The sequence below is a fragment of the Heliangelus exortis genome, chromosome 3 (assembly GCF_036169615.1).
Source record: "Heliangelus exortis chromosome 3, bHelExo1.hap1, whole genome shotgun sequence".
NCBI lineage: Eukaryota > Metazoa > Chordata > Aves > Apodiformes > Trochilidae > Heliangelus > Heliangelus exortis.
In genome coordinates, this window is record NC_092424.1 from 90,113,184 (window position 1) to 90,128,930 (window position 15,747).

The 15,747-nt window shown below is 40.2% G+C and overlaps 1 protein-coding gene across 22 annotated transcripts in view; it reads left to right on the plus strand.

Annotated features, from left to right (window-relative positions):
• The first annotated feature begins 122 nt into the window (after positions 1-122).
• DST (dystonin) overlaps positions 123-15,747 on the plus strand; it is a 288,534-nt gene continuing 272,909 nt past the window's right edge. For 8 of the 22 annotated variants that reach the window (XM_071741661.1, XM_071741666.1, XM_071741662.1 and 5 more), the window contains exons 1-2: positions 124-560; positions 985-1,046. In XM_071741661.1, the coding sequence (XP_071597762.1) occupies positions 380-560; positions 985-1,046 (243 nt within the window). In that variant the 5' untranslated portion in view covers positions 124-379. Of the gene's footprint in view, positions 561-984; positions 1,047-15,747 lie in introns of all 22 variants that reach the window. The other 14 variants (XM_071741656.1, XM_071741664.1, XM_071741658.1 and 11 more) reach the window with 7 other exon arrangements.

Here is a 15,747-nt window from a genome sequence, read left to right on the forward strand (position 1 = left end):
AGGGCCCGCCCCTCCCCGCCCCGCCTCTCCCCTCCCGGCCGGTGCCCGCGGGCCCTCAGCCCGCCGCGCGCCCGGGTCCCGGCTGCCGCGCGGGCGCAGAGGGGGGGAGCCCCGCAGTAACCGCCACCACGGCGGCTGCCGCCGCTGCTGAGTCACGGCCTGAATTTCATCCCGCTGCTCCTCCTCCTCCTTCTCCTCCGCCTCTGCCTCCTCCCCCGCGCCGCCGCCTCCTCCTGCCCGGCTGCCGGCTCCAGCAGCGCGGTGCCGGCGGAGATGCCCGCCCCGCTGCCGGGGGGAGAGGCTGCCCGGCGCTGCCCGCCCCCCCTGCGCCGCTCGCCGCAGACCCGCGCACGCACAGGGGCAGCCGGGCGCTTGAGCCATGATCGCCGCCGCTTTCCTGGTCCTGCTGAGACCCTACAGCATCCAGTGCGCCCTCTTCTTGCTCCTGCTGCTGCTGGGGACCATCGCCACGATTTTATTCTTCTGCTGCTGGCACCGCAGGCTCCAGAAGGGGAGGCATCCCATCAAATCCGTCTTTTCAGGTCGCTCAAGGAGCCGAGGTAAGAGATGCCGCTCGTCCCCGAGTGCGGAGGGGGGTGCTCCCGGCCCATCCCGCGGTTTCTGCCGGCGTAGGGCCGCTCTGGAGCCGGGCAAAGGCTTTAAAGAAAATTCAAGCCGAGCCTAGGACTGCGGCAGCCTTGTCTCCACCCATCCCTTGGCCAAACCTCGGCCCGCGGGAGGGAAGCGAGGGGCTGGGGAAACCCTCCAGCCCTTCCCGGCCTCTCAAGTGCAGCAGAACTTTATGCTCAACTTCTTCCCGATTAATTAAATATAAATGCCGGGCGGAGCTGCCGGCTGCGGCGGGAGAGCTTGAGCCGTCCATGGATGTGGGCTGAAGGGCGAGCGATTAGATAAACCGCTAGCCGGAGCGAAATGTGAGGTGGAGCTGGATGCAGCCTGTGTGTCTTTCTGCTTCTCTTCCAGATGCTGTCATGAGAACTCATCACTTTCGCTCTGAGGTAATTTATTTAGCACGCAATTTCAAGGTCAGAAGTTGTTCTATTTACCTGAGTACATATTGTCGTGGTCTTTTGTTAATGAAATCATGTAGCAAACTTTTAATTTTGCATGAAAGACATGATGTCTTCTTTCATTGTTTTTTCCCACACAAAACATCATCTCTTCATTTATATTATCTTAACGGGCTGATCTGTGGCATTTCCAAAGCAATTGGTTACTTAAAGAAAAGCTGTGCTTGCAGTACGTGCCAGACCTCTTGTCCAAAAAGCAACCCTGAGCCCAGTTATTGACTGCACCCTAAATATGTGCAGAGCTGATAGGTTGTGAGACTGCAGAGCTTCCCCTGGCTTGCTCTGCTGCCAGCCCTCACCTGTGCCTGGCTCCTTGTCAGGGAAGTTGCCTGCTTGGCATGGACACTGCCGCGGGAGATCCCAGAAGGATCCAGACTACAAGCCTGCTTGGTGGGTGGCTTATGTCAGGACTCTCTATTGATAGGTCAGGGGAATCAAAACTCATACAGCACTGAAGGATAACACAAAACCCAATGAATTCCTAGGATTCTGAATAAGGAGTTGCTGGGAAAATATGGAAAATAATATTTAGTTTAGCATCCTCTTTATTTCCATGCTGGCCTGTAGAGCTCCTGTCTAGGTAGTTCTCTTGCCTGGTTTCCTGATACTGACTTAAAGCATATCTTCATGCCATTGCCTGCTAATCTGGAAGCTTTGAGAGAGTTATGCACTCAGTCAATCTTTAAATTATTTTCATTTTTCCTTACCTGGTTGTGCGTAAAGAAAGCATCCAATTATGAGTTATGTTTTCAAAAGTGTGCATGGAATACACTTTTGCAATGTGGTCCATGTGGCAATTAGTTTTAAACTCCCCTAACTATTTGAAATTTGTATGCACTATCACAGACGATGACATAGGGAGTGTCCTATCTTTAAACCATGAACAGTCTGGTTGTGTTCACTGAACAGTGCTGCAGTAAAGTGAACAAACTCATTCCTTCAGCAGTAAAAAGATTTTTTCATTATTTAATTGTTCCAATATGAAATACTTGGTTTCCATGCAAAATTCTCTCCCTCTTGAGCCTGGAAAAAGATGAAGTTTAATGTGTTACACCTTTCTAAAATACATGTCATCCTGCATGGTGACTCTTAAAAAGGGAAGTTTGAAAACTGACTAATTTATTTTTATTAATACAGCATGTGGTTATTTGCATATTACTCAGCTTAGAAGTAAAGACATTTAAAATATTTGCTAGAAGTTTCTATTTACTGAAATGTGATATAATAAACCAATAAGAACTGTTATATTCTTTTACAATTTTCTACATTTTGTTTAGACACAATAACACCACAGCTAGTGGTTTAAACTGCCCTTTTAAGTGGTGGAGCTGTTTTCCCCTTCATTATCTGATGATAGACTTTCGATTCTTAAAAGAAAACGATGACTCATTCAACATTGATACATTTTCATTTCCCCTTAAATTTTCATTTCCCCCTTTTTTTTTTTCCAAGTAAAACCTTATTAAGCAATCTAATTCAGTTGATTAAAAAAAATGCAGTCATACTCCCATGAAAATATTTGCAGCATTATCTGAAACAGAATTCAAAATTCTTGTTCTGTATCAGTGCATATGGACACTCCCAAGTCCAATGAGAAGTTGATGGAAGCAAAGCATGATGCACACAAAAAAAATGGGCTTTACAGAATTTCCTTCCCCTCCTGAAACAACATCTCAGCTCCAAGTTGTACAACTTCTATAGCTCTGGGCCTGTGTTCTAACTTCCCCTATACTTAGTTGTTTGTCAGGTGCAGCTATAAATGGTGTTTTTAATGATAATAAAAGGTAATGAATAATTGGTTGATAGTAAACAGCAGTGGGCTGGCATTCATCTCTTGAGAGCTGGGTTCAAATCTGACTTACATCACATGTGGAGATGCAGGTGGTCTAGTGGCAGTGCACAGAGAATTATAATTGCCCTATCTACAGAACGGTTGGCAATTCCTGCATGATTGGCTGCCTGCCAGGAAAGCCTTATATTTGGAAAAGTAGATGTGTAGCAAATTTATGTTGAGGTTCTTCGCCAGAGCCACAGCTCTCATGGTACATACTTACATTGTCTCTGTCTATATTCAGTGAGAACTATTTCATCCCTTTCCTTTAGTACTGAACCCCACATTAAAAAATAAGACACCAGGCTACAGGAGAGTAAATACTAAATTTGAAAAATGTAATTATCATCCTTATCAGCTCTTCTGTTTTGGATTTTATGTACCACTGATGAATTGAATCCAGTTTGTCTGGATTTGTGTGTCCTGATTTTGAATATCTCTGCAAAACATCCCTCATTATTATACTGCAAAAATCTATGCAGATATTACTCATTATAGAATCAACATAAAGGTTTGACCCCCTGCCTCAAAAGGAGGTAAATTTGCATGAATCATTATGAATATAAAGTAGGTTGAAGTCTGTCTTTGTTAGAGGTGCCTCATAAGAGAAAAATTAACCAACAAGAAGATGTGAGAGTTTTCTGAGATGACCCAGTGGTGTCTCTACCTCCCCGCTAATGTTAATTTACTGCCATCTGATGTTTGTCAGGTTTATTTTTTTAAGATATTTTTTATTGCAATACTTTAAGTTCATTATGACTGTAACTGCTGTTACAATTCCCTTCACCCTGCAGGTACTATAGATACTCCATGCAGTCACACAGCAGTCACACCCAGAATAGTTAATGTTTCTAATCTAAGGGAGACCTAGATATGCCATGGCTGTACAAAGAAAACAAGTAAATTTCCAACAGAAATATTCATTGCTTACACGACAAATCAGACTTTGATGTAGCTATTTGCACCATTCTTTCTTTATTTTGAGAATCTGTTGCAGAATGAAATGTCTGCACTCAACCAAATCCACACCGAAGTAACAATATAACTCAGTGAGAGTTTTGACAAAAAAGGACTATGTTAGTTTTTAAAAATTATTATGTTCCTTGTATATTAAAAAAAATGAATGTAATCAATTCTCTGATATGATTCTTCTTGTGCTATCTGTACCTGAAGTTAGAGAAAATTCATATACTTCATGAAGAAATCAGAGTACTTTGGGGGGCTTTGTCTTGATACATTTAAATGTTTAGGAGCCTATACTTTACAATTTAAAGGCATTGCTTAATGTGTCGGTGTTGCTGCATCTTGTGATTTAAATTCATTTCTGAATTAGTTTTCTTTGTTGTCTAAACCTCTGGAGTCATGGGATTATGTGACATTTTTCACCTTTCAATTAAAAAGTAAGTTAGCACAGTTGGACTTCATGAAGTTAAAAGTCTTTTCCAGTCTAAATGATTCTATCATCCTAGCCATTAGGCTGGAAGGAATTCATCTAAATGGTACAGTTACTAAAATCTCATGATTTGTGTATAAGGATTGTTGAAAAAGAAGGTTCTCATTCAGGGTTTTAAAGTGGTGGTTTTTAATGAGATTGTGAAGGGATTGTGGTGTTAATTGCTAAACCAGTATTGTAGGGGAAAAAAAATCACAAGATTTATAGATCTTCTGCCTGAACTTTTCCTCTGAGCCTTACACTTTTCCCTTATCTTACCTTTTAAATTAGAAATAGCATATGATCTTAGGAACTGAAGGTATCAATGTCAGTGGATAGTCAGAAACAATATGGTATGTTTTTTGTTTAGTTTAGCTTTGACTAATATATATAACTAAATATACAAACTAATATATAATTTGGGGCCAGTTTCCTCAGCTTCCACTGAGACCTACAGGTATAAACCTACTGGAAAACAAATCCATGTTTGACAGTCCACTGCATATTCTGACTTCATATAAGCCGGGTGCCTGTCTGGTGGGACTACACACACCAGTAAGGCAAACAGGAGTTGACACTTCATAAAGAGACTCTTTGGGAGGGCTGGCAGCATATATCAACCACTGCTGTAGCAAAGGAATAATATTTGGTCATTTGAGTTTTGCAGACCCTGCATTTTCTTCTTAGTATACTGAACAGTCACTAGCAGGTTATATATATTCAGTCTGTTGTTATGACAAGACTGGTAGTGAAATAGGTCAGCCAAGACTGATGATCATTTTTAAAAGCAATTAATTTTGCTAAATCATCCGTTATGGTGCACTGGATGCAAACCCATAGTACAACAATCTCTGGTAAATGTATATATTGACTTTGTCAACAACTGATGCCCAGAAAAAGTACTCAAAAATTTGTCTCTAAGCATATCTTTGCCATAATTGTCACCCCTTCTGAGGATGATTGTGAGACAAGTGCCTAAAAATACAGTTCTAGATATCTTACAAAACAATACAGAATAGTCTTTGAAGAGCTGTACCATAATTCATCCTGAGCACTGCAGAGTTATTTATAAACTTCTCCAGATATGTTCAGCTCTAGTGAAAAGAGAAATGAGCAGACCCTCCAAGCTGAATTTGAGTCTTGTGTTTGATTGGAGGGAATGCATTCAAGGAGCAACAGAAATGTACAGGACTAACACATTCATTCAGCTTTTCAAAAGATGTCTCTGTCTTTGCAGAGCTGCATCAGCCTGTAAACATTTTACTTTGTGTTTGTCATGCATTCCCCCTAGGATGTTAAAAACTGTTTTTCCCATTAGCTATTCAAGAGTTAAGGAACAAGTTCAAGGGAAAATAAATCAGGGATAAAAATAAACTGTTTTCTCTGATGTATGAAAGCACTTATGTGCAGGAATGAATGGAGAGCTATAAATACAGGTTACGCTGTATAAGGACAAATCTTTCTATCCATTTTTTATAACATGTCAAATAATGTGGCCCAGAGTATGTTACACTGAGCTGTAACATGGTAGACTAGGTACCACCGAGATTCTGCTCCCTATATGTCACCTGGCCATCACTGTCAGCTTGATTCACTGCATTGCTGCCTATAGATAGCCCAGCAAGCATTGCTCTGTGCTGAGAAACAGCCTGTTTGGCAATTGTTCCAAAAAGTATTTGGCAATTCCCTGATTGCTGCAGCAAGACCATTTGGCCTGCTGAGCTAATGCCATAGTTAACTCGGGTACCTTTACTCCTTATGACAGTGTAGTGTAGAAATGCCTTCTATATTCCTATGGCCATCTGGTCACCTACAGCTCTGTTCTGGCTTCTGACAGTCTACAAAGCATTGAAATGCTGAAGGGATCTCCTCCTAGCTCCATCAGTCATCCGATGAAGTACTGACATTGTGTTACAGCCCATGTCATTGGTAAGGCATGGTCTTGACACACTGCAGATTGGGACCTGCATTAGGGATTAACACATCCTTGCAGTTCTCTAACAGGACAATTGCTGCACAAAATCCAGTTTTTATAAAAGTTCTTATACTTTAGTTTTCCATTAATAGTCACATCACCAACCTCTTAGCTATCATATAAGTACATACCCTGGCTTTACATTATCTACCGGAAATGGGTGTTTTAGATGAGGTTGTAGTTTCAGATATGTTGTATGCTGGTTGCAATACATGTTCCTGGTGCATGCAAGCTGTTGATTTCAAGAAAGTGGAGCCCTGGTTTCAAAGGTGAGCCAGGAGGAGCATTGCTTGTTACCATCCATCTGTTACCAGTCATGTTGCACACATGTATAGAATGGGAACTTCTAGGTACTGTGTTTTTGGCACACTCTAACCTCAGGTTGAAACTGAATTAAAATAGCTGAGGTTGTACTTGTGGTGAGCATATGTATTACCACATCTGCTGCAGAAACTGTTAGACAGAAAGGATTGTGCAGGGGTTTGTAGATCAGATACAGCTCAGAAAAGCTTAATCATTTGCACCAATTTCTCAGTTCCTGTGGTTAAGTTGTGAGGGTGATAGATCAGATTTGGGATGGCCCTTCAGAAACAGCTCAGCACTTTAGGCTGAGGTTACTAAATGAAAGACAGCACATGAACAGGCTAGTATAGCTCCTGGGGCTGTTCCTGCTCCTGGGATGTTACATGTGTTTTCCTGGGGCATGGGAACAGCACTTGCACTCTCTTCCTTTCCCAGATTTCTTTAAGGAGATCACACAGGGTGAAGTCACTTTGCTGTTTGCATACAGGATCCAATTCAGCTGAGCTAGGCTATTGGACCTGGCCAGGTCAAATGTGAGCAGGTAGCATCCAGGGCCATAGCCACCATACTCTGTTGTCCAGAGGGGTCTCTTTGAGGAGGGCACACTTGGGCCTCTCCAGCTCCCCTGGGCAAGGACTCAGCACTGTGTTGCAGATATGCTTGAACATATCATCACACCCCCAGCTGACATGGCTGATCTTGACCTAGTGCTAGCAAATCTGGCTGGTTTTGAGCTGTTTCCTCATGCCTCTAGTTCACCTGCAAGCCTGGGTCCCTGTTATCTGTGTTCTTCTGCCATCTGAAGTTTCTGAGCCCCTGCTGTGCTCCCTTGTGCCCTACTGCCTTGCATCAAGGAGAGTCAGTGGTTTGCTGTTCCTGACTCATCAGTGGGACTGAAACATGAGTTACAGCTGAAGTGTGAAAACACTACATCAGCCATAGAAACTAACTGCACTTGACATTTGGGCAAAGATACATGTCTTGCAAATTGTGCCAATGTCCTTACCACCCCTGTCCACTCAGCTGCTTAAACACAGCACTAGCTTTCAGGGTGGCAGGGTAACAAATAGAGGAGACTGAAAGTGAAACACAATTCTTCCAAGACTTAATTTATGGTTACCTTAAATCACTAGCACTAACTACACCAAAATGCATAGCTGTGTCAAATCGAGGCATTATATTTACCCTCCTTTGTTCTGGGGACAACAGACTGATACAACTAGGTAGAGGCATAATTTTCTTCTGATCTGCTGCTGCTATCTTTCTGTGTGTAAAGCGCAGCTGGAATTGGAACATGACTTTGGAAAAACACCATCTTCTTATACAGCAAGATAAGCTTGCTGTAAGCATTTACAGTTTATAGTCTGTAGAGCTACTCAGCTGACCTGAGTAGGTGTCTGCTTCAGGATGAGCTGAACAGTTCTTCAAGCCTCACTGGATGTATTGACTAAATTTTTCATGGCTGTAGTGCGAGCTTAGACTATTAACTCCTGAAGGAGTCACCTTTCATTATTGGTAGTATCTGAGTCTAGGTTTCTTCATAGGTATCTGAATTCTTTCTTATATATATTATACACCCATTAAGTCTCTCATCAGTTATGCATCTGACATAAATAACAAAGTGCAGACCCATCTTCACATGCCTGCAGCAGCATGAATTTTCTTACCAGATTGCACTTCAAATAACCACTCTGGACAGCGGAGAGTAATTTCTTTTTACAAGATGTTGGGCAGCACTTGTGTAGTTTAATAATCTTGTTTAATTCTCATTCTCCTTCTTGCTGTGTTTTATGTCTGAAGTTAATTCTTTGTAGTGGATTCTTGATGTATGTGCTCAAGTGCTCAAGCTGAGAAGTGATGAGATGGAAAACAGGAAGCAGAGGTGGAAGAACAACATGCTTAGGGAAATGTGCTTGTATATTCTACAATAAATGTTCCCTTGCAGACCACTGATCAAGCAGTACACTGATTTATTTTTGTTCTTAAATAATTGTTCCATTCCTACTGTAGGCTTGTGGTGCCCTGAGGTAACAGGGAAGGAACTGGGACAAGCCATTGCAAGGCAGCAGGGCAGCTGTGGAGGGTTGCAAGCCTTTTTGTCAGAGAATGATAGAACTGCTTGGAGAACAGGCCAGCCTCTGAGGTTTATAGATTTAGAAAGGACGGAGTATTTAAAGGTTATCTTGAGGCATAACTGGGGAGGCTATTTGCTTACTCATCATGAGATTTTCCTAGGGTTACAGCTTACCTGCTTTAATAGGAATCCCAACTTTATGATAGGAAAAACCAAACACATTGTGTAAAACAGCAGTGCAATGCTGCATGGGTTACTAAGAACTAGAGCCTAAATTCACATCTAAACCCTAGGTTCACACAAGGGCTTGTATGTATACACTTGGGAGCCTGCTTAGGAACTGGAAAACAGATTGTTGATGTTGTATTTCATTAACTCAGCTGGAAAAGTAATCTTGTTCAGGTTACATAAAAAACAATTGTTTTTAATGCCTCTGAATATGTGGACTTATCTTGGAATATGACACATGGCAAATCACAGTCTTCAATATCTGAGAAATGGTTCCAGCACTGCTTCAACTTTGTGTTTCAGAATATAAGAATAATATCTCCTAAAATACACATCAGACATGCAAAGAAGCATCAGTGAAAGCTTGTTAGGGAGGGAATGGAATGAGAAATTGGATGTCAGATCTTACATTTGATGTTTTAAATCTTGATTCAGATCTTTGTAGAAGTAAACCTTAGCTAAGATTAAAGAAAAAATAATGAGAACCACAAAAAAAAAAAAAAAAAAGGTTGCAATCTCTTTCTCGAGACCTGATAGAACCAAGAAAGAGCAAATGCAGTTGCTTTCTCCTTGTGTGTTTGTGAAGTTATATACTGAGTAAGTGTAGGTAACTTTCCAACTATAGAAAACTAAAGCCTAGCTTTAATTAGCAACCTTTACTATTAGAGAGGATATATAAGTAGTTTGAAGGACTTAACTTGAGTCCTGGATTTTGGGTTGAACTTTCAGAACTGGAAGTTTTCACAACAGGAAGATGTGAGGTTTTCTGTTTCTTTGTAAACTGAACATATCTGAGATGTGTGAAGTAGGGAAATAATGCAATAATGCAATCTTGATTACGTTTTAATTTAAAACTGTTCTTACAATACAGATGGATATATATATGTATGTTTATACGTACAGCAGAAAAGCTGTCAAATTTCTCTCTTTCAGTGTGCAGGGAAATTTGATAAAGTTATTTAATGAAACCTGTCTTTTTAGTTCAAGTAGGTACTTCAACTGTAGGGTTTAATTCTGTTTCACCCTGTCTGCAGAACAGCTGAGAACTCCAGCATCTTGAGAACAGTTCTGCTACTACGCATACTAATGTCTCCAGGCCCTAAGATGTTGTAGGTTGCATATACATGAAAGTTTCCAAGCTTTATAGAGGCAGTAACTGACAATTCAAAGACTGCTTTTGAGGCCATTAATTGACAATGGTAATAGATGACAATTTTCATGCATGCACTCAAAAAACCTTAGAAGTAAGCACATGATGCTGGATATCCTATCTGAGCATCTTTTGGCTTTGATATTCATTAGTGCACCTGAAAAGTACATTCAGTCTATGGGATTCACTCAAATAGCTCTTAAGGCATTTGCAAACATAGTTGAGCTCTGCAGCCATTCCTCTTAGTGTGCTGAATTGTGGCTTAATGTTAGCTAGAGCTTTTTCTATGATTTACTGAAGTTCTGCTAGAAGGCAAAACGGGCTGCAGCCTCTGAAGTCCACTGAAGATAATGCAAAGATTTGTGTTGACTTCAGATGGACATCAGAATGCACTTCTCAAGTTAATGTTTAGAGACTATGAATATGTAGTGGCTGGAAAAGTTGGGTTCCCAGATTTGAATCCTGGCACCAAATACATTCTACATGAAATACCTACCTACTGGAAAAAAATGAAGAATGCATGTGTGTTCTTTATCAAGCAAAAATATAATAGCTAACGTATGATGAAGGCAGCAGGGATAGCAGAAACTAGAATGGAGAGGAAGAGGATCTGGTGAATTGTTATAATCACACACTGAAAGAGTGGAAAAGTAAAAAAAAAAATAATGTCACTAAAGCAATAATACCCAAATGGGATAGCACTGATGTATTCATATGGTGCTATTAAAGTATCAGGCAAAGAATTAAAAATAAATACAGAAAAAACAAGAAAATGAAAGAAAAAGGTTGGAAACATGATCCAAAATGTTCATGTGTGTAAATAAAAAAAGCAAAATTTAGACAAGTATTGTAGAAACATTTAAAATCCTGTAGAAACTTAAACTCCTGTTTTTTTATATTAATGAACAAGCTAGGAATGGTAGTAAGCAAAAATATAACAAGGATTGCAGAGTATTGCATACTTGGTTATCAAATACCAGAGCACTTTACAGAGAAAAGTTGTTTATCCACCTAATTCAATCGTCTCCAGATAGCGCCTTTTAAATAATTCTTGACAATTCAGTGAAGACCTGTTTCAGATGTGCAGCCTGATCAGAAAAGAAAATGAGATGGGAAAAACATGCTATACCATTATATATATATATATATCTCAGTAACAGAAATTTATAAGACTAGTGTGCTTAATTATGGGGATCCAGCAAGAGTGATGTCTGTGAACAAGGACATCTCACCAAAAAAAAAAAAAAAAAAAGAAAAAGTGACAGAAGACACTGGAACTGTTTTATGTAGAAGGAGGAATCATAGAATCATAGGATTGGCTGGGTTGGAAGGGACCTCAGAGATCATCAAGTCCAACCCTTGATCCACTACCGCTGCAGTTACCAGACCATGGCACTGAGTGCCACATCCAGTCTCTTTTTAAATATCTCCAGGGACGGAGAATCCGCCACTTCCCGGGGCAGCCCATTCCAATGCTTGAGGAAAAGAAGAGAAAATCTGATGATAAAATATATATGGAATGATGAATTCTGTATCGAAGGCAGACCAAAAACTGCTTATCATGGGTCTGGTCCACCCCATTTTGGATACTTACAGTATAGATGTCTGAGTGAAGTAGTCAGCTTGGGCTCCCTTTATGGCTGATCAGAATGGTTCATCTGAGCTCTGACTTCAGTGAAACCAGGGAGTGGTGGTCTGCTGAGCTTTGGTCAGAGGAGTCCCACACTTGTTACTATACACAAGAAATCAGTCACTGTGTCAGAGGTATGAAGTTAAAATTTTTGTACTGAACCTCTTATGGTGGGAGTAATTTTACACACCTGGTGGATTGTGCTCTCTGGCATCCAACATTCATTGTTGGTTTGCATGCAAGGATGGGCACAAGAGATATTTTCAATACAACCATGTTTCATTCCAGAAAAAAACACTTTTGGAGAAGACATAAGAGGATTAATTTAAAAAGATGAATTTCAGCTAAAAGAGGCTAATCTCTCTAGCCTCTTTTAAAAGACAGAAAAGCTTCTCTGAGAGCAGGTGAATGAGGCTTTGTCTCTGCACTGGCCTCCAGAGACACCTCTCTATTCCCACTGGCTGTAGAGGATGGTTAGGAAGATCAGTCTTCATGGTTTCAAATAGTTTAACTAGGAGGATGTGCATGAATGGTTTGGGGGAGAAGATAATTCCTGTTTGCCTCTTGTCTTTCTCTATGATATCTGAAAGTGGTTCTGGTGGTCAGCTGAGTTGTTTCTTGAAGGAAAAATACTTTGTAGTGTAAATGCTGTGCTGTTTATGTGTTTTTTTTTAGCATTTGGAGGAAAACACATTTTCTAAAAATACATGTTTGAAGTTTTATACGTTTACTTTGCCAAGTGTCAAAACTGTGTAGTTGCAGAAAGGAGCCAGGTAGTAGGAAATGACCAGCTCTTCACACAAAGAACAAGCAAAGGTTTGTCACTGTCCAGTGACACAGCATTCATGTGGTACTGGAAACTACAAACTGCTTAATGGAGTTACAGCAATCTCATCGTATTGCCAGCATGATTTTAAAATCATTAGTGTTTGCTCAGTGATTTGGTCTCAGGTAGTGTACTGTGCATCCCTGAGTATTTTGTGATACTTTTCTGCTCTCCTGTGAGGGCTGGCTTAACATCTAAAATAGCATTCTCTTTACCAAACAATGTAAAGTTTGTGTCATTTTCATTATTTTTTAAAATTTTGATTGCTTTAATAGTATGACACATTTTCAAATATGGGTTCAGCTTAAGGATAAATAAGAGAGATGACACAAGGAGCATCTGCTCATATCACTGCTGAGAAGGAATCAGTCGCCATTCAAGTCTTGCACTGAGCACAGAAGTCTCACTTCCCATACGTAACATTGCTTTTGAATCCCCTCTTCATTTTCAGTTATCAAATTTTGAAATTTTCCAGATTTGAGTTTTTGTTCTGGAAAAGTTCCACTGCAGGAATGGTGAGGCATTTTGGGTTTTAGTGTGAGGACTGTGCCCTTGTAACATTATTTTTGTTGATATGGACTTAATTTTCCACCTGGAATCATGATCCTCTGCCTTTATCACATTATAATCCTGCCCAGAGCAACTATTTGTGATACTGCAGGCAGATTATGACTTCAAGTGAAGAATAAGCTTCAGCAAGCAGACGCAGATGAGCTCTTAAAGAGATAAAGATCCCATTTTCTTGCTAGTAATAAACAGCAAAAGAGAAAAATATATAAAATACAAAAGAGAAGCACTGTCTATAATCAGACTTCTCTGGAAGTCACAAGCGCCAGTTTTGTATCAGAACATAATAATCACTAAACCTTGAAGTATTTTGAGGTGAAGACAGTGAGAGAGACCCACATACTTAAATCCCTATCTGGCCTGTGACTCTAAGCACTTTCAGAGCTGCTTAGCTTCTACCAAATTCTTCTGTTACATAAACATACTTTCCTGAAGAGTTTTATCCAGCTAATGGGGATGGGAGTGTGGTGAGGGCACAGCTGCAGCACAGGACATGTAACCAGGCTTCAGCCAGTAGCCATCATCTGTCTTGCTGCATTTAACATTTAGAAAATCTCTTCTGGTATCAGAACTGGGAATAGATTTATCAGAGATAAACACTCAGAATAGAGTGTTTACATTTGGTATGGAATAATCCCTGATCTAAACTAACATTTTTTTTGTAAAAGAAAATTCCCACAAGAAGTAAGCTCTGCAATAGCAGGCTCCCGGTGTTGCATTTTTGGCTGTCATCCTGAACAGCCCTAGTATCTCACTGAATGATATACATTGTAAATCTCTGATAGCTGTTTCACAGTGTAGAAAGAAAATGAAGAAGTTTTCCTACTGCAATAGTGTGGCAGAATACCTCACAGATTTGTATTTTTGAATGCTAAGACATCTTCCTAAATTCTCACAGTGGCTGCAGTGGCACCCACTGCCTTGCTTTTACTGGTTGCTACAGATATGGTCCTGCTTCCAGTAAGATACAGACAGTCAAGGTCTGTCTCTACCTGTAGTCTGAATGACTTTATTGTTTCAGTAGATTAGGAGGGATCATAAAAAAGGAACTGGGACATTTTTTTTCCCATATCTTTCCATCATATGTGTTTCATAGCCCTGATGTACCACATATATGAACCTCCCAGATGGACATAGTAAAGCCAGGCTCTGTTCCTGTCCCTTCCATTCAGTGTCCAGGAGTAGAAGGTTGCTACTTGGAAGTTACTTCACCTGATGCTTCACCTTGGCACTTCAACATTTTCACGTCATCTGTTGCATGCAATGAACACCTGTAGCAATTATGAGCATGTGTATGTAAATATAAGTTTGTGTGTTTTGGCTACTTAGTGATATATTTACTTGATAGAGAACACCTTTAAATAATGAAAATAGCTGCCTGTATCTCTGAGTGCCCAGAACAGACTGCAGCTTTCTTCCCTTGCAGTTTCATGAACATCAGAGGGTAAATCCAGTGTGCACAGACCCATACATCTGACTTAGGATTGCTTCAATTTACCAACATAACAACATTTTAGCATAACTTTCCTATGCTAATTAACTAATTAAAACAAAACAACAATGAGAAGCAAAGACAAACCAAAAGCAAAAGCTAAGGGAAGAGGGATAAAGGAACAGTAGGTTTATATTGAAATGTATTACTCCCACTAGTTTTCATGTAGAAGGAGCTCGGGATATTTAGATTCACAACATAGGTTTCTGCAGTTTTAGCTAAAATCTCACCTTGCAGGAGTCTGATTCTTTATACAGACCAGCCATTTTTGAGTGCTGGGTTTGTTGCATACAGACTTCAGCAGAGGATATTTTACTAGATGAAAAAGGAGGTCCAAAATCAGGAACTGTTGAATCTATTCGTGCTTTTGAAAGGGAATGTAGTCCTCAGAACCTGCAGACTGCCACAAAGGACATAGATTTGGTTCACTTATTCTGAAAGCTGATGTGACTAAGTGAATGAAACTCTTATTTACAACCTAGCCAAGTTTACTGTCAACTAACATTATACTTGCTACAAATGATGCTTGGCAGGCTCCTGCATGCTCATGAGGGGACTCAGTGAAATGAGAATACTGATTGTTAATGCTCCGCAGGCAGCAATACGGGGCTTGCATTATATGTGCTGCCATTAAAGGAATGAAATTCTGTAAGGCTATGAGGCATTCCAAACTCAGAGGATTTTACAGCAAGCTAATAAAAACCATTTATGAGGGCAGATTTTCCTGAGCTTATTAATTTGGCCAAATATACATGTATTTCTCAGATGACAGCAAAAGACAGCACTCTGTCATAATTATTTTATTCCAAATGGTGAGGTCTGCCCCCATATCTAACAGTATCAGAATTCTTAACAAGAACCATTAGTCATAATTAAGTGTTGCCAGCTACCAGTTTTTCTTCACTTTCATTCTCAGGAAAAAATGTACCTTTCCAATTTAAAGTCCCTAAAACTATTTCTCATGAGACTATTAACCTGGAAAATTTTAATTATACATTTTGAATCAGAACTATTTAGTTATAGATAAATAAAAGTGTGAGCTGGTAAAGAAAAGCAATGGGAGTTACTGCTACTAGCTGTGTCAATGGTACATATTATTGAAAAATATAAAACAAATGTGATTTTAACAGCACTTGGCAACATCTCTT